The following is a 22,413-nucleotide window of genomic DNA, read 5'->3' on the forward strand; positions in this document are numbered from 1 at the left end:
TGCCAGATTCATGGATGTAGTGAAGGAGGACATGAAGAGGGCTGGTGTGACAGAGGAGGATGCGGGGGATACAGTGAGATGGAGTCAGATAATCTGCTGTGGTGAAGAGCTGAAAGAAGAAGCGTAACATATGACAAATCACATCTATGGTTACTGTATCCACAAGAAACTGAAAAAAAAACTGTACAAAAGTATAATGTAGTAGTTTGTTGTGAAAATTATAAATGGGAGTTAAAGAAGAGTTTTTTTCATTATGGTAATTATGATTACTAGAAGAAGTTGTGGTAATGGCATATTACTTGTACTTCAGCATCACTTTGTTTGAAAAGCACATTTAAACAAGTGCTTAAGACAAAAGAAAGGAAATAAAAAACACATAAAGGAACGGCACTCAGTGATGGTTTTTATAGTATTGGAGTAAGTGTTCAGACACTAGAGCTTTTTATGAGAGAGAATTTCACTTAGCTTTTCTGTGTTATTAAGGACATTTGTATTATAATGTATTGTGCTTGGATTTACAATGTTGGCTATGCAGTACGCCCAACCAACATTTATTTACAATGATACACTGAGAAGGACAACTCCCTGCCTTTTCCCAGAAATGGCGGGCTGTGTGCTACCATCCCTGTGGAGCTTTTTCTCCCTGTGATGTTCCATGGAGACTGGTTGGTGGAGTTCTCCGTATACGTTTACCAAGAATATACATTTAGATACTCAGTGATTGTCTTCTTAGTATGTGGACAGTATCCTGCAAGTGGTGATAAAAATAAAGGAATAACAAGCACTGAATTACGACATAAATATTAAACTAAAAAAGAAACAATAATCAAACTTCATTCAAGGGGGAACGATAAACTTTTAATGAGTGAGTGAGACATTTTATTTCTTCCCGGATCTTCTCACCTGCTTTTTGTTTGTCCACACCTTTGCATGTCACTTGGCTGCCAGGAAATGGTTTAAGTGTGAGAGTGCACAGAGCTGCAAAAGAAAGATGCTTGGTGCGGAAGGGAGATTTAATCCTCTGATAATTCATGCGTAAAATAATAATTCATCCTGGGGCCATTTTGCGTTTAAAATGTTTAGTCTGCTGTAGCTAAACCGGCTTCTCTGGCTGTGATTGATAATTTATTCAAACTGGGTTGTTATGACTTTCAAAAACTCTTGAAAATTTGCCTGAATCTAACTCGCACAGTGCTTAAGGAGGAGAATTATCTGCGCTATAGTATCGCCAAAAATAAAAACTCTTCAGCTGTAACAGACAGTCGCTCGACAGTCATAAGGTGAATCGCAGATCGCGTTGTTGAGGGAACAGATAGTGATTTTATGGTGCACTACGTCCATAGACGTCTGGCTTTCTTGACGTCAGGAGAAGTCGGAGCGGACCCAGCGCTGCGCACAAGCACAGCAAGCACACTCGCTCCCAGAGGGAAGAAGAACGCATCACAGCCACAGATCGCCATTTAGGTACGTTCCCTTTTCAGTTCAACATTCATTGCAGGCTTGTTTGCGTTGTGTTATTTTTATCTGTGAGACAAAGTGCCTTTGCTCCACTTCCTTGTCGCATGTCCGCAGCCTCCTGCTTAAACCTTAAGATGCTGTCTTGATTTGACTGCCGTACCCTTGAGCACTGCAGTATGGTTCGCACACCCACATCGTCTATTCTTCCTGTAGTCTATGATAGTTGCATGTTCACCACGACCCACGAAAAACGAGCTCGCTGTGGCATTAGAAGCATATCGCATCGTTTTTAATTTCCATTCAAACTCCTTGCTTGCTTGCCATTCACGCCCTGCAGCCCTGCAGCCTCTATTGTCAAACCCTAATCACTGGAATAGCCTACACTTTCCACTTCAAAGATCTCCAAGGATTTGTATATTTGTAGATACTCATTCTTCAGAGAAACCCAATTGTTTCAAGCGAAGTGTTAAATATAGCACAGGTCCCCCAGCTAGTGTCTGCCTACAACCTACTGACCATGTGTTTGTTTTTGCCACGGTATATGGTCGCTTTCTTGTGACAGCCTCTGCTGCACTGTTTGCCCTACTTTATTAGTGGTTTTTAGAACTGGAGAACTGTCATTTTTAGTGGTTTGTGGTTTCTGTTTGTAAACTTGTCCTAGGTTTGTTGCTAAAGGTTTGTTTTGTCGTGATTTATTTCTATTTCTTATCTCATTAATGTCTACATCTTAATAAGACATACCTTGGTCATCTAATTTGTCCTGTTTAATAAATTCAAACACAAGAGCTGTTGTAATTTTGTATTTTGTCATCATGCGCTTACTTCCAGCTTTTTTTCTTGTCATTCAGTGCAGCACACCATATAACCAGAGTGTAATCTAAAACAATTAAAAAACACTGAATATTTTTGTTTAATTTTCAATATTAAACACTGTAGGAATGCACAGATTGTATACAAATTCCTAAACATGTATATCTCCACTTTGCATTTAAATCTTTGCAAACATAAAAGTAGAAGAGAAAAAGTGGATGTTTTTTCCTTAAGAATTAAAAAAAAAAAAGTCTTAGAATGTAACCAAGTCACTAATTCCCCGAATTGATCATTTAATTTGTTTCTCTATTGAAAATCAATGCAGTTGATCTGAACTTAATTGTGTATACTCTGAGTCTTTTCCTTGATTATTTTTTTCCACAGCTGTAGTGTGGCGTTTCCCATCAGCATTGTAGGATGCCTCTTGGAGAGGATGGAAATGGATGGAAAAAGAAGACATCAGACATCAAAGAACATTACGACTTCAAAGAAGTGCTGGGAACGTAAGTAGTACTTACTGTTTAGTTGACAGATTTCGACTCGATGGCTGACTGGCCGAAACTTGCAAAGGCACTTCCACACCTTTTGGGAATATTTGGATGTCACGCTCCTTTTTGCTGTGTCTGCATTACACCAATACTGCTGAAATCTCAGCAACGGGAATGCCTCTATAACACTATGGATAACTAGATACAAAAACAACCATGTATGTTTAGAATTTGAATTAAATTTCCCTTCATTATTGGAGAGTCTATCATCACAAAGATAAAACCCATACAAGTACTGGTAGGTTTGTAAAGTCTGAGACATCATATAGTGAAGCTGGCATTTGTTGTCCATGCGCATTGTAACTTATGAGTACTTGCAGGTGACAGAGTGCATACGCATGTTGCATGATTTAATGTGGTGAAAGCAAAATAATGAGGATTAACACAGCCTGACATAGCCATTCTACCATATATTTCCACACCATTTAACGACTGTGTAGCACCTATCACTGATCTAAACCATGCTCTCAGGAAGGCAGCTACCATGGCATCACCAACTGATTTGCAACTGCAAGCTTCAGTGTTTTTACTATCCTCATTTTTTGCTGTTGTTGTTGTTGTTATTTGTTTGTTTTGTTTAGGTAGCAATGACCATATTTCAGCAAGAGGGTGGAGTTGTCATGGTAACAAGCAAACCATGTTAGTGCATTTGTTAGTTGTCAGATAATTCAATTAAAATGCTTCAAAAGGTATCAAAAGCAGAAGCACAGTGTAGTGGTCCAGTTCAGTGACTCCAACTAGTGGAGAAAGGGACCAGCAGATACCAATCGACTGCAGCTGCCTGTGTAAAAAATACAATTAAATGCAATAAAAAAAAGCAAAAAGCAAATGTACTCTCTCGAATTGTTATGAAGGGAGAAACTATCCATAGAGATGAAAACACTTTTCGTACCAGAATGTAAAACAGACTGTTTAGTGCTTTAAATTTTGTCATTTTAACATGGAGTCTAATGGGACTGATTTGTTTTGGGAACTTGCCTCCAGTGGTCAGCAGAAGAACTGCAGTTTTCAACACAAACGTAAAAAAAACTTTTGGCTCCAGAGGTTAGTGCTTGAGGAGGATGTGAAATACTTGTAGGCTGTTTGTTCTGGGTTTCCTCTTTCCTACAGTATACATAATACATTTTCTCCTTTTATGAAAACTCTAAAGTAAAAAAAAGAAAGAATAAGAACACATTTCATACTAACATAAAATCAATGTAACTGGATAGATCCCTTTTATTTAAACCAGTTATGAAATTGTAATTTTCAGTATGACTTGTTACTCTTTATCCTTTTCATATGTGTCTGTGGGAGCTACTCCATCATGGCTGACAGGAGGATATAAGACTGTTGTATGAACTCCAAACTTGGGTAATCAGGAGAAGTTGGCTGTAACTGCTGACTGCAGTTTGCCAGAAAATCTGTTGAAGCTTGAGTCCAACCAGTCATGTAAAATCTGGCGGTGAATCATATTTCCCGCTGCCCTCATATTGACCCTGATTACATTTTGTTATTGCCTCATAGTCTGGAATTTGAAATACATTTTAAATCTTGATTTAATAAGTCTACCAAATTAATCTTCAACCAGCTGGGTTCAGGTTGCCTTGCAGTCTGTGATGGTGAAGCATGGGTTCATGCAGACCTGCATCTGCACCCTCCAGGGGGACAGGACTGAGCCCAGATGGTCAGGTGGGCACCTCTCCACCCCTAAACTGAGTACAAGTGACCTAGCACACATCCACCTGTGATGACACGGGTGTGCCATATGTAGTGTGGCTGTTTTCTCTCCTCTTGGAATCACACCTGCTTCCCCAGAGAGGCAACACAGAATCAGATATTAATGACTGCACAACTCTGGTCCCCATCCAAAACTGTGAGATAGCAGTGGGTAGATGACACTGTCTCGTTATCTAAAACACTGTAAGAGACAGAAAATCTGTCTCTCAGAGCTGTGCATGCTGTCTGTAATGCACTTTGACTGTATGTTTCAGATTTCATGACTGCTGCTTAATGCTCATAACTCCTGAAATGATTCTACCAGGACTCCACAGCAACTTAAAACAGTGACTGTTAAAGTATGATATTAAAGGTTATATAACTTGGATTGAAGTGAGTAAAATGCCAGGATGCCATGCTCTCTTATTCCAGAAAAAAACGAGAAAAAGAAAATGCTGTAGTAATATTCTTTCCCTCCTGTCACTATAGCTGGACCTAGCAGAGGGTAGAATTAATGTGTTGACGGAAAGCTCCTTATGCTCAGAGAAAAGATTACTGGGGAGCTTTATCCAGGAATTCAGTGTGTGAAGTTAATTGATTTATGTTGAAATATTATATTCAGATCCGAATAATCCTCACAGTTCTACCTCTGTTTGAAGTCCACTGGAGAACAAATTGTCCTCATGGTAGTGTTAGCAGATGGGGGAAAGAAATCCCCCCTCTACAATTAATATACCTGCCTTGCTTTGGAGACTGTTTTTCACTTTTGTTATTGTCATGCTTTTCTCCTTCAACACTGTGAATTACCAAGAATGAAATGAATGAGACAGAGTTGTAGGGCACTATAGAGTCTTGGGATTCTGTTAGTGTAATGAAATTGTACACAAAATTGTACTTTTCCCAAAACAGAATATTTGGGTGTCATGCTCTTAAAAATTTGCCACTTTTTAGCCTCTTGGTGTGTTAAACTATTCATCGGTTTATTTAGGACACCTCCTGAAAACAGACAACTTGTTTCTGTCCAGAGGTAATGCGTTCAATCTACCAGTTTCTCCAGAGCACATTCACTCTAATCCTCAACACACTTTTTTTTTCATTTATTGACAAAACCCAAGTGTCATCGGATGATTAGATAAATTGTGTCAGGCAACCAAGTGAGACTCCATCAAGATACAGTTTTTAACACCTACCTAATCGGGGCTGGTTGGGGCTCATGTGGTGGCACGCTCTATCCCCCTCCCTGTTCCTAATGTATGACTGTGAGCCTAATTTATTTATGGGTCAATATTATCAGCTATTATTAGATATTTGATGATCTATTGGAATGTGTATTCATAACAGTTGATAAATTAAAATGTAAAAAGTGAGAAGAGACATGAGAAACAACTTTCAACCCTGTGATGAATGCTGACGTTGTGTTCTCATTGGCTCCATTTTTAGTCACCACCATGATTTGTATATGCACCAGCATATACAAAGACACTACATTTGTGCAAATTAATTGCATGCTGTGTGTTCAAATGTTTGTGCATGTTGGATGTTTTTCCCCCAGAGTTGGGGTCATTACTCAAAAAAGTAATGTATTACACATATCACACAGAATATTTTTAAATAAAGCAGTATGTTACTTAATTACTCCAACATGAACAGGTAAAAACGAAGCCTGCTGCCTGACTGCTCAGCAGTTTGTTTCCTGTTGAAGTTCAGGGTCTGGCTGCTGGGGTGGGATCAGCATTCACTCAGCTTTAACATCACTCTGGGGTCTTCGCTAGCTTACCGTTAGCATGCTGTCTGTGCAGGTGATTTCTAAGAGCAAAAGGTGCGTTAGCAGCATAATGTAGTTGTTTGCAATTTATACTTTACCATTGCACTCTTCTCCTTTTGTGCAGTCAAAACAAAATGTCCATAGCTCCACTTTAGACTGCACAACAACTTCCCTCCTCCAGCACACAAACTGAAATCAACTGATTGTAGCGTATTTGCTAGTAGGACAGATAGAAAATTCCAAGGAATCAAACTACTCAAACTGGTTCTTCATTCCCATCTCTAGATATATCAGAGTATCACATTTATAAATCATAAAGTGTCATGAAGTATCGATATCCATCTTAAAGAGCTTATATCAGTCAACCTTTACTTTGTGGAACTACTAATGTTAAAAGGAAGTAGCCTACATGAATGCAGAACGTGTTACCAAAGGGTCAAGGGTCAATCTCAAAGGGTCAAGGGTAAATCTTTCATCATGAAAAATGCAGTAAACAAATACAGATAGAATCTTTTTTGTTTGTTTGTTTGTTCCTGGAATTAATAGTCATAACTAGTAGACAAAAGTTCAGATTATATTTTGATACTTGTTATGGAGGTGTAACATGCGATGACAGTCTAGCTGACTCAAGTTTCTTCTGTGTTGGCCCTCTTTACCGAGAGTGTTTGTTTAAGACTTTAAGATGGAAGGAGAGTCCAGGGACCGAGGCATTGCTGTAGTTACTGTGGTTTATTACTGCCATTAATACTGAAAGCCTTCGCTTTTCTGTATCTCAGTTGTCCAAATAGATGTCTTTTTGTTTTACAGTGTGGATAAATGTCCTCTGAAATCACTTAATTTACTGTGTTTATTTACAAAACAGAACGCTGCAGCTTGACTTTAATCATGAACAGTGATAGTGTGCAGGAACATAAGTTCAGTTTATGAGTGCTGTGGACAGGGATTATACCCATGAGCTGGTAGCTTGTCTAACAGAAATGAGCTACACAGAGGCTACTTAACAAATCATTTAAACCACAAAACAGTAATAAAATCAGTCTTAAGCTTCCACAGCAGAGTGATTCTGAAGTTTACTGCTGATGCCTGATTCTTCTTTTAGAGCCCCCGGTTAAGGAACAAGGTAATTACATGATACAGGTTTTAGAGGAATAATGCAATAAGTTCACAATCATAGTTTACACCTAAGCGATGGTATCTGACTCACTTTTGGAATACCCCTTGTTTCAATTAGTTTTAACATCAAGACCTAACTGACATTTTAAAAGGGAAGCTATTTGGCATAAAGTATGACTCATAAAGACAGGATAACAATAAAATGAGCCTTAATTTCAAATAAAACAAAGAGATGAGGCAGGTCAGCTTTAAGAACTACTTGTGCTGTAAAGGTGGATGATGAGTATAAATATTGTGACTGTGCAGTACTCAGAATCACTGGAAAGCACTTGTGCTGGTTAGTTTGTTTGAAGAGAATAGGAGAGGAGTGAAGAGGTTCGACTTACACATAACTCTAGCAGTGTGAAGGGAGAACGTACAGTTGTACAATTGTTGGTGAATAGTCCACTCCACTCCCAAGCTTTGGTGGTGTGAATGTATAAAGATATTTTTGCAATGCGAAAAATGGATCTAGAGATAATTTTGAATTGGATTGTACTATATATCCACAGAGATGCAGTCTTCTTTTACACTCTCTCAAGCACACACACACACACACACACACACACACACACACACACACACACACACACACACACACACACATTATGGATTGGACTAAAACGGGAATGGTTTTTTTGGGACTTGGAGGCGTGTTGGATTTGAAGTGAGTATTTTGTATCAGGTGAGATCGATAGGCTTACGGGTCCTTGTAGATGTTTTCAAAAAGGGCAACAGTTTTTACTGATTGTGAAGCTATCACCTAAAATAAAAAAAGAACCTGATAAAAGTAATTGCCACAAAAAATTATATTTTTGAACTAAGGAACTCTCAGAACTTAGAAAAAGTATTCATTCTTAAGTAGCAAATACTTAGACCCGTATGTGACAACCTGTGTTCAGTGAATATATAGTGTTAGTGTACAGTTAGGGTTACCATCTATGATACTTAGAACCCAGGGGGTTAAGGCTGCAACTTTATGTTGCAACTGTATGAAGTCACTGGCTTAAGACTAAAACGGTGCAAATACACTCACTGGCCACTTCATTAGATACAGCTTGTTAGAAGCCTTGGTTTTAACAAGGGATTATTTGAGTTATAGTTACCTGCATATCAGTTCTGCCCATTGTCCTCTGACCTCTGGAAACAACAAGGCATTTTCACACAGAGAACTGAGGGTCACTGGATATTTTATTTTTCCTGACCAGTCTCTGGAAACTCTGTTTTCAGATTGTTGTGTGAGAAAATCCAACTAGATCAGAAGTTTTTGAAATATTCAGATCAATCAATCACCATCAATCAGACCATGTTCAAAGACACCTCTCTCCTCCTTTCTGATGCTCGATTTGAACTCCTGCAGGTCTATATGCTGCCTATGACATTTGTGTTAACAAAGTATTGAAAAGGTGTACCTAATGAAGTGGCCAATGGGTGTATATACAGTGGGGCAAAAAAGTATTTAGTCAGCCACCGATTATGGAAGTTCCCCCACTTAAAATGATGACAGAGGTCAGTAATTTGCACCAGAGGTACACTTCAACTGTGAGAGACAGAATGTGAAAAAAAAATCCATGAATTCACATGGTAGGATTTGTAAAGAATTTATTCGTAAATTAGGGTGGAAAATAAGTATTTGGTCACCTCAAACAAGGAAAATCTCTGGCTCTCACAGACCTGTAACGTCTTCTGTAAGAAGCTTTTCTGTCCCCCACTCGTTACCTGTATGAATGGCACCTGTTTGAACTCATCATCTGTATAAAAGACACCTGTCCACAGCCTCAAACAGTCAGACTCCAAACGCCGCCATGGCCAAGACCAAAGAGCTTTCGAAGGACACCAGGAAAAGTATTGTAGACCTGCACCAGACTGGGAAGAGTGAATCTACAATAGGCAAGCAGCTTGGTGTGAAAAAAATCAACTGTGGGAGCAATTATCAGAAAATGGAAGACATACAAGACCACTGATAATCTCCCTCGATCTGGGGCTCCACGCAAGATCTCATCCCGTGGGGTCAAAATGATCATGAGAACGGTGAGCAAAGATCCCAGAACCACACGGGGGGACCTGGTGAATGACCTGCAGAGAGCTGGGACCAAAGTAACAAAGGTCACCATCAGTAACACACTACAACGGCAGGGAATCAAATCCCGCAGTGCCAGACGTTTTCCGCTGCTGAAGCCAGTGCATGTCCAGGCCCGTCTGAAGTTTGCCAGAGAGCACATGGATGATACAGCAGAGGATTGGGAGAATGTCATGTGGTCAGATGAAACCAAAGTAGAACTTTTTGGTATAAACTCAACTCGTCGTGTTTGGAGGAAGAAGAATACTGAGTTGCATCCCAAGAACACCATACCTACTGTGAAGCATGGGGGTGGAAACATCATGCTATGGGGCTGTTTTTCTGCCAAGGGGACAGGACGACTGATCCGTGTTAAGGACAGAATGAATGGGGCCATGTATCGTGAGATTTTGAGCCAAAACCTCCTTCCATCAGTGAGAACTTTGAAGATGAAACGAGGCTGGGTCTTCCAACATGACAATGATCCAAAACACACCGCCCGGGCAACAAAGGAGTGGCTCCGTAAGAAGCATTTGAAAGTCCTGGAGTGGCCTAGCCAGTCTCCAGACCTCAACCCCATAGAAAATCTGTGGCGGGAGTTGAAAGTCCGTGTTGCTCGGCGACAGCCCCAAAACATCACTGCTCTCGAGAAGATCTGCATGGAGGAATGGGCCAAAATACCAGCTACTGTGTGTGCAAACCTGGTAACGACCTATAGTAAACGTTTGACCTCTGTTATTGCCAACAAAGGTTATGTTACAAAGTATTGAGTTGTATTTTTGATATTGACCAAATACTTATTTTCCACCCTGATTTACGAATAAATTCTTTACAAATCCTACCATGTGGATTCATGGATTTTTTTTTCACATTCTGTCTCTCACAGTTGAAGTGTACCTCTGGTGCAAATTACTGACCTCTGTCATCATTTTAAGTGGGGGAACTTGCACAATCGGTGGCTGACTAAATACTTTTTTGCCCCACTGTATGTGCAAAAGCCTTCTCTTGAAACCTGTGTAAAAATACATAGAAATAGCATGTAAGGCAATGACAGAGTTTGTACCGTGTTAATGCCTCTACAGATGGCTACAGACATTCACTGTGCTTCCTCTCTTATTATCTGCAACCAATCACCAACGGAAAATTTTGATCCGACCACTTTAAAAAATTAACAAAAAAATGAGGGGTGGCTCAAGACTTTTGCACAGTACTGTATATGTACAAAAATGAAAGCATGTGTGTGTGTGTGTGTTGTACAGTACAGTGATACCACTAATTAGAGTGAAAGCAATGCGAGACATTGATATGAGAATGTGTGAATCAATATTTGTCCATTTAGACAGCTGGGCTGATAGTGTCATCACCAACTTGTGTTTTTTTTTGTGTGTGTGTCTATCTATCTATCTATCTATCTATCTATCTATCTATCTATCTATCTATCTATCTATCTATCTATCTATCTATCTATCTATCTATCTATCTATCTTCTTTTACAAGATGTCTTATTCTAACTGCCAAGATGACAGATGCATCAGTTATGAGTCTTGAGTCCAGTGACTCATGTGAAATGTATTTATTTTAGTTTCTTAACAGCGAGTTGATGCACATGCCAGGATTATTTACTGGCATTAAATACATTTCCATTGTATGTTACCAATTGCTGGTTAGATACAGAAACAATGTTTTAATCAGAGACTGAAAAAAAGAAAACCTTACAGCTGGATGAGCACATACAGCCCCATTTTTGCACCTGTCCAGGGTTAAAATACACAGCACTCCACATATTCTCATTAGTTTAGAGCAACAGCTACAGTAGCTTCCTCTGTGTTCCTCTCCAAAACCCATTGAGAGTCCACCCCTACTATGTCTCCAAGGAGAAATGAGCAACTGGATGGTTAATTACAGTGTGTCTCATGGCAACAGTGGGGAAGTGTGTACATGTGTGTGTATGTGCGTGTTTATATGTACATCTATGATGATCCTTTTCTGGCTCTGTCGTCTGCTCTGTCATTCTGTCACTCACAGATCTGTGCTGAAATCACGCAGTCATATTGTTTTAAGAACACTTTCGACCATTATACAGCCTCATAGTTCTGTTACAGCTAATGATATTTTATGTTTACACATGTTAAATTACATTTTGGATAATATATTTTTATATTCTTTTATGTATATTCTTTTTCCATTCTTGTCTCAGCCTTTACTGTAGTACTAAGAGACTGACTTTTTTCAGTCACATGACATTGTTTAGAGCAAAGTGAATAAACTGTGGGATTGAACTCTCAATTAGGCAATAGTGATGAGAGGTGGGCGATACAGCTTGAAAATTATATCATTATATATCAAGGAAATCTGTGACTATGAAATCTATGATAATATAGAAAAAAACCTCAACAATGTTTCATCAGTAATTGCAGCTTGCAGGCAGCAGTATTTATCAGTGCAAACACAATGAAGAGCACTTCCCATCCTTCTTTTCCAATGAGGTACTGTCACTGATGACAGACTACCTAATTCAAAATGTGAATCTATTCCCACAAGGTGCTTGCAGTAGATGCACCATTATAGTACAATAGTGGTGACACAGCATTATTTCCAGTGACACAGCATAAATCCCATGTAAGCACAAAAAGTAGCCTAGGTCATGTTTTTCACTGAAATTTTAAAGTAAACGTACTAAAAAAAACTGCTTGACAGAATACCTAGCAACCTAGCATTGTAACTGTTTAGTAGTCAGTAAAATATTGTTACATAATAAAGCTGAAATCGAAAAATATTTTCTACTGGAGATGATAGTTAGGTTGACATTGTTGCTATCTGCTAGAATCACCTCCTCATGAATCTTTAAAGCTTGTTGTTTTTTTTTTTTCCGCCTCAAATGGTGGAACAAGTTTTTTTCCGCTTTTAGTGGGAACAGTTGTTTTTGTTTTGTTTGTTTGCATATTTTGCAAAGCATTGCATTTTATGTACTTAGTCTTCACTGGGGACTGACTCCATGCTCTCACTCTCGGACATGCCTGTGCTAGTGCCATTGTTGTTTGCTCCCTACTGTGAGAGGGTGTTTTTAAATGTACTCCAGTAATATTGTATGATAAGGCACAGCCCTAATGGTCCAGATGGTAGCTATAACTGCTAAAAAAAAACTGATAACATTTTAAACCCAAACCTGAGCTGGCACGTTTTTCTGTTCAGGAAAGTAAAACTTCAAACTTAAAAAGTAAAATTTTAATTTGCAAAGTAATAAAAAATATCGATCTTCTTTACTGTTTTTTCCTTTCCTTTTTTGTAAAACAGTAAATGAGAAAATTCATAGATAATAACAATAATTACATTTTTCCATTAAAATGTTTCACATAAAAACGTGAAAAAATATATTTTTGTAATTACCAGTAACTTTAATTTACAGCGGCTGTGGCATTAACCTTACCTTTGGTGGGATCTAATAATTTGTTAAGCACTATATGTATTTATGTCTTTTAATCTTCATTTGTTGTTTATTGTTTTTTATGGCTATTGTATTGTGCTGATATTTTGCTGTCTGATATTATAGCATTTTGAACAGTACAGATTTGCACTCTGCACCTATAAAAAGTGATGATTTTTCTTTCTTGTTGTTTCACTGTTTTGTCAGTCACTTTGGTGCATATCTCAAATCACTGCAGAACAATTACTGGTGGTGTTTCTTATCAAAAACACACAGTAGTCTGCACACTCAAAATCTTTATCAGTACAAAGTAAACAGACTTTAGCTGTCAGTGTAACAGTGAATTCTGTGTTTTGTGACGTAAACTGCACTGTGGGTTTAAAGGCAATGATTGAAAATCCACAAGGTCACACTTTTCCAGTACAGCAGTACACATTACAGCATATGGGTGACTGGACAAGATTCACATTTATACCTGTGTAATTTGTGCTGCAATTTGCTAACAGATCCTATTATTTTGATATGGAAAATAAAAAGATAAGACTCTTTCACAGCCCTTTATCAGAATCGGTCACAATGAAATTCTGTTATTTCGGCATGTTTTAACTTGTTCAAAAGGATTGACACCTGGGTGCTTTAGAGTTAGTATAGAAGGAGCTGTTCTATACAATTTGAGCTGCATTACACAAGCATTTAATAATGTGGGCAGTTAGTATTAATGTCCACAAATGTGCCAAAGCTTTAAAAGGAATGAGCCCTATGATGTGTGCGGTAATGTGGAAGTTGAACAGGTAGTTCTAAGAATTTCAGATAAATGTATCAAAGCAAGGAAGTGTGTAAATGCCATTTATAAAGTTGATGAGGCAGTTCTTATACAATGTAACAGTACATTTCAGACACATGTTAAAATGAGATAATACTGCCTACATTTCCATGAGAAAGACACGTGATCAAATTAGGATTTCCATAGGTCTCTCTCCCCCCTGAGGTGTTGATTGCCTTACTTTCAATAATCCCCATAAAGTTAGACAGAGTTTTACTGACCGATAGTGTAAGTTTAGCACTCTTGACCCTCTGATGAAAGCCTATGTAGCTACAAATGCTGCAGGCTTAAACATATTAAAATGCTTTCAGGGGTCGATGAGAAATGGACGTTTATGCAATTTTGCTCTGAGACTATTTTAAGGACGTTTTAAAAATGAAACCAGAGATGTGTGTTAGAATTGGTTGCTTTCTTGTGCATCAGCTTCACTATGCAAATGTTTCCAGTGCTTTGGTTCGCTGAGCACAAGATGGCCACGGTGCAAGGATTACCACGGATTCAGGCAGAGCATTTATTATGGAGAGATGACAGAAAAAATAGAAGAAGAAGAACATTACATCAGCTTTGTAATTACATATTAATTAACTTTAAAAGCAGAAGGAATATAAAGCGAGCAATTATTATTTAAGATTTTTATTAAAATCCAAACATTTTCAGTTTTGGCTCAAAAGATGACGTATTCTAAAACTTGAACATCAAACATCCGTTTGTGTTTTGAGTGACAGTGTTGCTTCGCACACATGGAAAGGATCCCTGTGGTTGCTAACAATGTTGGTGCATTCAGGTCTCCTCCTGAGCTCCCTCCCACGCTCCTGTGGGGAGACTGTGTAAATACAAACTATTCTGCCTCTCATCATCACCAGACCGTAATCTATAATGCAGTCTAGTCTCCCTCAGATACAGCTACACTACATTTACTCTATCTATTATTGAACATCGTTTCCTTTTTTAAAACAACTTCTCTTCCCATCTTTCTACGTGACTGTTGCATCACCTCCCGAGCCTTTTCTCGGCCCCCCAAAATCCTCTTGGTAATGCCACCGTTGTGAATTATTCATCTAAACATCGCTCTCTCACGCGCACACCTTTGCAACACAAACACAAACCCTGATGGTTTGAATGCAGTGTATGAGGTCTGGTGTGGTTAAGTGGTAAATTAAACATTGGTGTTTTCATAGCACTTTTCCAGGCCTATTGACCGCTCATGCATTAATGCACAAATACAGTGCCTCATTCAGTGCGTGCAGCCCTTTATCAATCACACTCTCAGAGAGGGAAATTCATTTTCATTATTTTGCACAAGGACGGAACAACATGCACACCAGAGGAGCTGGGGTTCAAACCACCAACCTTCCAGTTAGCAGAACATATAAGAAGAAATAAGAAGATTGCACCAAAAACCTGTATATTCAAACATATATAGTTATTTTTTATTTATTAGAGCTTATAAGCATGAATGTTTTGTTAAAAAAACAAAACAAAAAACAACTCTTCATGTGTTATTCTTTCATGTCACACTCTCTAGGCATCGTGGCACAAAGCTTTCTGATTTTGTCCGTTTCAGTCCACACGTCTCTCAATTACTGTCTGATTGGTGCATGTACGCTTGTGTGTGTTTTAGGGGTGCTTTCTCCGAGGTGGTTCTAGCAGAGGAAAAGAGGACTCAGAGGCTCGTGGCCATTAAGTGCATTCCCAAGAAAGCGTTGGAAGGCAAAGAGAACAATATCGAAAATGAGATCGCAGTACTACACAGGTGAGGCCGCTGGAGTTGCTCGCGATGCATCGGCTGCTGCTTTGTGTCCAGCTGGAAGGATCAATCAGTGCAGCCTGGTACTACAGTGCATATACATCACTCCAAAATATATGCAAGGGGTCAATTGAATGGGTGACTAAATGCATGGTGTCAGTTGAAACAGTAGGATTGTGCACCGGAAATGTCAGGAGTAAAGAAGATAGACCTATTTTTAGTGTCCCTGTTGCCAGGGCAACAGCACACAGAGGCGGAGATGGTGTGGAGTTCCCCGCAGCAGTGTACTGAAGAAAGAGAAAGAGACATAGAGGGAGGAGAAGTGGAGAGGGTGGGGTGGGGGGAGTATTATAGAGGGAGAATGATATGAAAGAATGGGAGGAGTGGACAGAATATTTAAGTCAGAATGAAATAAATAAGAGAGACATGAGAGTGAGGGAGATGAGGGAAGTTTGAAAAAAATGATCTGAGAAAAGACAGAGGGATTCTCTCACCCTACGAAAAGTCACATTAGCCCTTCTCAGCTGCTGTTGTGTTAGTGATGCCTCATATGCTTTCAACTTGACTCAGCAGCCGAGAGAGATGCTCAACCTTCTGTTGGCTGGTTCATAACAATAAGCAATCCAAATCAATGTTTTAAGAGACTAACATTTGTTATAACCATGCTATTAGGCCCTATAAGTGTTTTTCGTTCATTTCTGCAGGTGCAGAAAAGAGTCAAGAGGTAATCTGTCTAAAACTTAGCTGTGATTTTTCTGGGAGGCTGTCACATTTTCTATTTTTAGGGAGCAGTGTAAATACCTTGTTTTAACCTGAGTTCACCATTGTACACATCAGGGAAAAGAGAGAGCAGCGCTCACTAAAATGGGAATTATGCAGCAAGAATGCCATCTGGTGACCAATTAAATATAAACGTTTGGTGTTTGGTGAAATGTGACTTGTTTAAAAAAGAAAATGAATGAATAAAAAAAAAACAGATTTCTGATGATTTCTGTTTGTGAATTTTCAGAATCAAGCACCCCAATATTGTTTCGCTGGAGGACATCTTTGAAAGTACATCCCACCTTTATCTTGTCATGCAGCTGTGAGTTCTCCTTCCTCATTGCTTTCACACTGCCAACTGCACAACACAAGATACACATGCCTCTCATATTTTTCTTTAAAATAGCCTGGAAACATTTGATTTTGTTCTGTTAATTTAGAGAAAACAAATCAGGAAAAAGCTTCTTTTTAAAAAAAATCTGTTACATATGGCATTATGTAACACCTCAAATTTGACAGTGTATCATATTCGTATTAATATATGTCATTTCAAATGTTCAAACTCATGAAATCACTAGCAGGATGAAGCAGTCTTACGTAATTCGGACAATTTGCTAAAATTCAGTAAACCGTTGGAAACGACAGTAATAATCATAAAAGAATAAGATAATAGATTTTTTTTAATTTAAACAAATTTAAGCTCATGTTGAAGAGAAAATCACTTCTAATATTTGCAGTACTGTAGAGACTCTTTCCCCTGATTTTGTTTTACTGACAGGGTGTCTGGAGGTGAGCTTTTTGACAGAATTGTGGAGAAAGGTTTCTACACGGAGAGAGATGCCAGCCAGCTCATCCATCAAATCTTGGATGCAGTCAAATACCTCCATGATATGGGGATAGTCCACAGAGACTTGAAGGTATCTTAATTCAGCAAAAGACAGAGATATAAAAGCTCAACCTGTCTTGCAGTTGGCTTGTTTTTCTTTCTTTTCTCTTTTTTTTCTAACCTTCCTCTTTGATCTTTCTTCTTGTCTCTGCAGCCGGAGAATTTGCTGTATTACAGTATGGATGAAGACTCGAAGATTATGATCAGTGACTTTGGACTGTCAAAAATTGAGGGGGCGGGCAGCGTCATGTCCACAGCCTGTGGTACTCCTGGATATGTGGGTGAGGCATTCAATTTTCTGGTCTTCTCACGTCCCCCCTTCTCTTTCATGTGAGCTTAGCACTAGCTGTTTCAGCTGATATCCCCTCTTTATACTCTGCATTGTGAGAGGCTCTTTCATCCACTATTGAGTCAACTGCAAGTGTTTCAGAAGTGCTCTCTACCTGTTTAACATGACCTGGCAGATCACATAGTATTACTGAAAGGTCAAGATTACTTGAATTCATCCTCACCGCTGCTCTGTCTCTATACTTTCTCACTCTGTGAATGTTGACTGCAGCTCCTGAGGTGCTCGCTCAGAAGCCATACAGTAAAGCAGTGGATTGCTGGTCCATAGGAGTAATTTCTTATATTCTGTAAGTCACAGTTTATTTATCCCTGAGAAGTATAGAGAGCGTTTGGAGGGGGTTTCTTGCATTAAATAAAATCCAATGTCGTTTCTACAGCTTATGTGGCTATCCTCCGTTTTACGATGAGAATGACGCCAAGTTGTTTGAGCAGATTCTGAAAGCAGAATATGAATTTGACTCTCCATACTGGGATGACATCTCAGATTCAGGTAACCATGAAATGTCTACTACAAATACAGATTAAAAAAATACATAAATAGCAACAAATGAGATTATTATTTGTACATGAACTTAAATTTCGTTGGCAGCCAAAGACTTCATCTGTCACCTGATGGAAAAAGACCCTTTGAAAAGATACACATGTGAGCAGGCGCTCCAGCATCCATGGTAGGAAAGCTAAAATACTGGATCTATATGTAGCTGCTATAATGTTATAAGCAGCAGTCTGAAAATGTTTTCAAGTTTTTATTTATATATTTGTTATATTTTATTTTTTAAATTTTTCTGGTTTCTCAGGGGTGACATTTCGGCTTCTTTAATATCGCAAGATACAACAATCAATCAGTTATTGACTGCAATATTGTTTATTGTTTTTTCTTACTGTCAGTGTGCATATAACTGATTGCTTTAGCTGACTCATCTCTTTGATTGTGCATTGTCAGATGTTTGGGAAAAGCCCAAAGAAACATTTCTACATTGCAGATCAGCAGATCAGTGTTCTACAGATTGGCTTATGCTTCAGTGAAGTAATGCTTAGCCATGAATGATGCTAATTGTTTACAATATGATGTCTCAGTCATGTGCCTAAAATTCCTGTAATTTCTCCAATTCTTGGTGACTTTCAGGATATGTGGTGACACAGCTCTGGATAAGAATATCCACGAATCTGTCAGCGCACAAATCAAGAAGAACTTTGCCAAAAGTAAATGGAAGGTCAGTTCCTCGGCTGAATCACGCAGCACCCTGTGGGAAGAGGTGTATTAAGATTGCCAGGAGTTTCATTTTGTACGGCTTAACTGTTTTCCTCCTTCAGTAGCTGTCAGACACAGAAGGTTCTTACTATTTTTTTTCCCCTTCCACTCTTCCCTCTCTCCATGTAGCAAGCATTTAATGCCACAGCAGTGGTGCGCCACATGCGGAAGTTGCAGCTGGGCACTAGTCTCGAGGGACCCAGTCAGATTACTCCCACCAGCCCCTGCCATGGACATCTGCTCCCAGAGGAAGAGGAGGAGGAGGATGACGATTTGGGGAATGGCGAGGAGGAGAGCTGTAAGTTAGCAGTTCACAGTGAATGAACATATGGAAATTCAATTTTTTCCCAGGAAAATTTAGGTGATTCAAGGTGTATGTTTTTAGAAATTGTGTGAATTTTCATGTCAAAGGAGATGAGTTTAACATGTATATAATAATATCATAGTTACTGTAATTATCAGCTGCAATTAAACCAAAAACAAACTATTTTATTTTAGACAAAATTTCTTCCTTATTTAGGATAGCCCTAAAATGTAAGTTCACAATAATTTATGATGTTTGCGGTAAGGTTTTCAGTCATACAACCACACTGATTTGTCATGAGATGTGAATCTGGTACAATTGGAAATCTTGCCTATTTCTATCATCAGCCCAATATGATGTGGGTGTAGAATTAGGAAGAGGAGCTAGCTGGATTAGGCCAATTTACACTTACTTTGAACAGACAGACTCAAGCTCTTACACCAACCATGGATAATCTCAGACCCCAGAATAATCCGTGCTCTGCTCTAACATCCAGTGTCTAACTACGAGGATGGCCGTCGTGGAAGCAATGAGGGCAGCACGGATCGGGACAGCCTGAGAAGCTGCACCTACTGCTGCAGGCCAACTAGTCGGATCTGAGCACAACCTAATAGTGTTGTCATGTCACATCGAATCCCTGGAGCGCCCAGAGCCCGCCGACCCGCTGACCCGCCGACCCGCCCAGTCTGGCCAGGAATGCAGAGCAGCTATCAGGCACGGTCTACCAGAGTACATCCACAGCCAGCAGGTCACTGTTACAGTGCAGACAAAACATACATTTCCTTTGCCTGGGAAAAAAAAGAAAAAGAAAAGATAAATAATAATTTTTAAAAAAGAAAAAACTTCATGAGTGAAGATTTACAAGTTTTAACTGCATTGCATTAATGGTAAACAAAGCTGCTTCAAGTAGGCATGGCTCTTTTAAAGGATCTTGCAATATGTTGGTCCAGAAACCCTTCGCCAATACTCCTCCACCACCACCATTAAAGCACGCTGCTGAAAAAATCTAGGTGAATGTGGCCATTGACATTTTGCTAGTACTATAAGTGGTTGGCTTCAGGAAGGGCCTAGAGTTTTAATCTGTGATGAGATAAAGGTATTCTCTTTGATTACGTATCTCTTATATTATCTGTCATCTGCAGTACCTCTAATCGCAGTTACAATGGGCGTCCATCTGGACCACATGCTAGACATTTCTCGCAGCCTTCTCCAAAAATCTGGCCAGACAGGGGGGAAAAAAGCTAATGAAAAGAGTACTGAAAGCTCCTTCTGCATGTCTTTATACTCTTCACCCATCAATATGACTCAGTCTAGTCATCGACCAAGTAGCTGTTTAGTTAAATCTCAAGCTGTGTCTTCACTGCTGATTTCACCTACCTATCTATTTCTGTTTGGTTAACCCCTTTTTCCCCCTCACATTGTCACTATTTAGTGTTTCTGTCTTTAAAAAAAAATAAGTATTCACTTCTTTTGTTTAAAGCCTATTTGCAAAGGAGATAATTGAAAGTGAAGGGTGATTCTGGGGTTATGGACTCTATTCTGGCTCAGACTGGGTTTGTGAAGGGTCATTCTGACCTGAAGTGTCTGCATGCTTTTTGTTAGGGAAAACACTGAAATGTACGAATATCAAAAGGAGACTTCTTTGTTTTTTTTTTCTTTGTTTGTTTGTTTGTTTTATGGCTGTTCTGTTATCTGAGGCTCAAACTGAGATCCCCAAAAGTCTGGAAATCACAGTAATCTCACCTTCCTCCATTGGCATTCGTCATGTTAGAAAAAGCATACAGAGAATCCACAACAAGTGGGAAGAAAACAAACATAACCATATCATGTTCATCCTCCCTGTTTTGTTTCTGACAAAGTGTCTAAATGTCCGCCGGCTGTCAGTCTCGAGGTCTGGCTCCAGAGGGATCTCAGTCTGCGCGCTCCGCCTGCTTTGTGCTGTGCACCTCTAGTGGAAGAAGTTTTGGTCTACTGTTTGCATGACCTGGTTCAATATGTTTACATGAATGATGATCAATTAGTATAAACACACATGATTATTATTACTCTGTTGTACTGAAAAAAAAAAAGATGTAATACTGTAATTTTGAGATATATAATGTGAAGTGAGTAACACCAGAAGTAATGTTGTTAACAGAATACAACACAGCACAGTGGACTTATCATTTGCATTGACTGTGATGGTCAAGTCTCTACCTGAGTGACAATTCTCCTGTACTATGTTTATTTCCATCTGGACTCTCTTTTAATCGTTCTGGTTTTTTTTGCTTTTATTACTTATGTTGAATCTCTCCAACAAATCATTACTAGCTGATATCTAGACAGTGATAGGGGAAAAAACACATCAGTGCCATTGTGTGCATCACCTGTCTGCCAGTGTACAAGCTTTGTTCCTCCAGAGCAAAAGGCCCAAAATACTAAAGCCATACAGGGAAATTGGAATGCTTTACTAAAGATACAGATCAAGCATGTCATCATTTTTTAAATGTATGACTCAGGTGAAGGACGGCCTTCGAGAGATTTAAAACAGAAAAGGAGTGTGACAAAGCATTTTCCCTCCAACAGCTTGCTAGAATTACTTAAATCCTGACACTTGTTGTGTTGTGTTACATTAGTACGCAAGCAGTCCACTTTAGTTGAATTTAAACCTGTTTATTTCCCCCACTCGTATTATTATTTCCCCTCATTTTGTTATTGATACATATAGTACAGTAAAAGAAGGCTATCACTCTGGATTTACATGACTGTAATTGTGGAAAATATGCAAACTGTGTTTGAAGGGCTTAATGTTAACTGTAAGATAGCCAGTGTTGATGACTTTGAGAAACTGGCTATTATATGTTTGGTAATGACCTTCTGTTCAACCTTTCCTGGGATTTGTTTCCACTTGGCTGTGTTTTTTAAAGCTTATATTACCCATTACAAACACATCTAAATTCATAAAGAAACACGTGTATATTATATATATAAATATAAATATAAGTATATATTGTATATCCTTTTTTGTAAAAGCTGTTTTGAGCTACAAATGTATGGATGCAATGCATCATGGGTTATTGAACAAGATGTAAGAAAATAAGATTTGTACCCACAGAGATATGATTGCTGAAACTGAAATAAAACTTCCTTGTCTATGCATTGTGTGTTCTGTCATAATATAATAACCAGGTTTCTGAAAGATTTCAGGTGAAACTGTAGAAATGTAAAGTGTGCTGATTCCAAATAGTCTGCAAAAGGCAATGCATTCACTTTTTTAAATGTGGTGCTTCTTAACTCGCCAATCTCAATACTACAAAATTACAACTTTTAAAATAACCACGATCAAATTCGTTTGATTAAAAAGTATTTAAAGTATATTTCATATCTACAGATCTAGA

The 22,413-nt window shown here is 38.8% G+C and overlaps 1 protein-coding gene across 1 annotated transcript; it reads left to right on the forward strand.

The window, feature by feature from the left end:
• The first annotated feature begins 1,086 nt into the window (after positions 1 to 1,086).
• Positions 1,087 to 22,174, forward strand: camk1a (calcium/calmodulin-dependent protein kinase Ia). The gene is made up of 12 exons (XM_086292859.1): positions 1,087 to 1,464; positions 2,653 to 2,771; positions 15,359 to 15,490; positions 16,494 to 16,568; positions 17,025 to 17,163; positions 17,287 to 17,413; positions 17,692 to 17,767; positions 17,858 to 17,970; positions 18,070 to 18,148; positions 18,607 to 18,694; positions 18,862 to 19,030; positions 19,533 to 22,174. Exons 2-12 carry the CDS (start codon positions 2,686 to 2,688, stop codon positions 19,634 to 19,636), a joined length of 1,188 nt encoding a protein of 395 aa, XP_086148985.1. The 5' UTR covers positions 1,087 to 1,464; positions 2,653 to 2,685; the 3' UTR covers positions 19,637 to 22,174.
• The last annotated feature ends 239 nt before the right edge of the window (positions 22,175 to 22,413 follow it).

Source organism: Aulonocara sp. 'chitande type north' Nkhata Bay, linkage group LG5, assembly GCF_057382095.1.
Source record: "Aulonocara sp. 'chitande type north' Nkhata Bay isolate Kocher_YH1m ecotype deep benthic linkage group LG5, A_spYH_male_GT1.1, whole genome shotgun sequence".
NCBI lineage: Eukaryota > Metazoa > Chordata > Actinopteri > Cichliformes > Cichlidae > Aulonocara > Aulonocara sp. 'chitande type north' Nkhata Bay.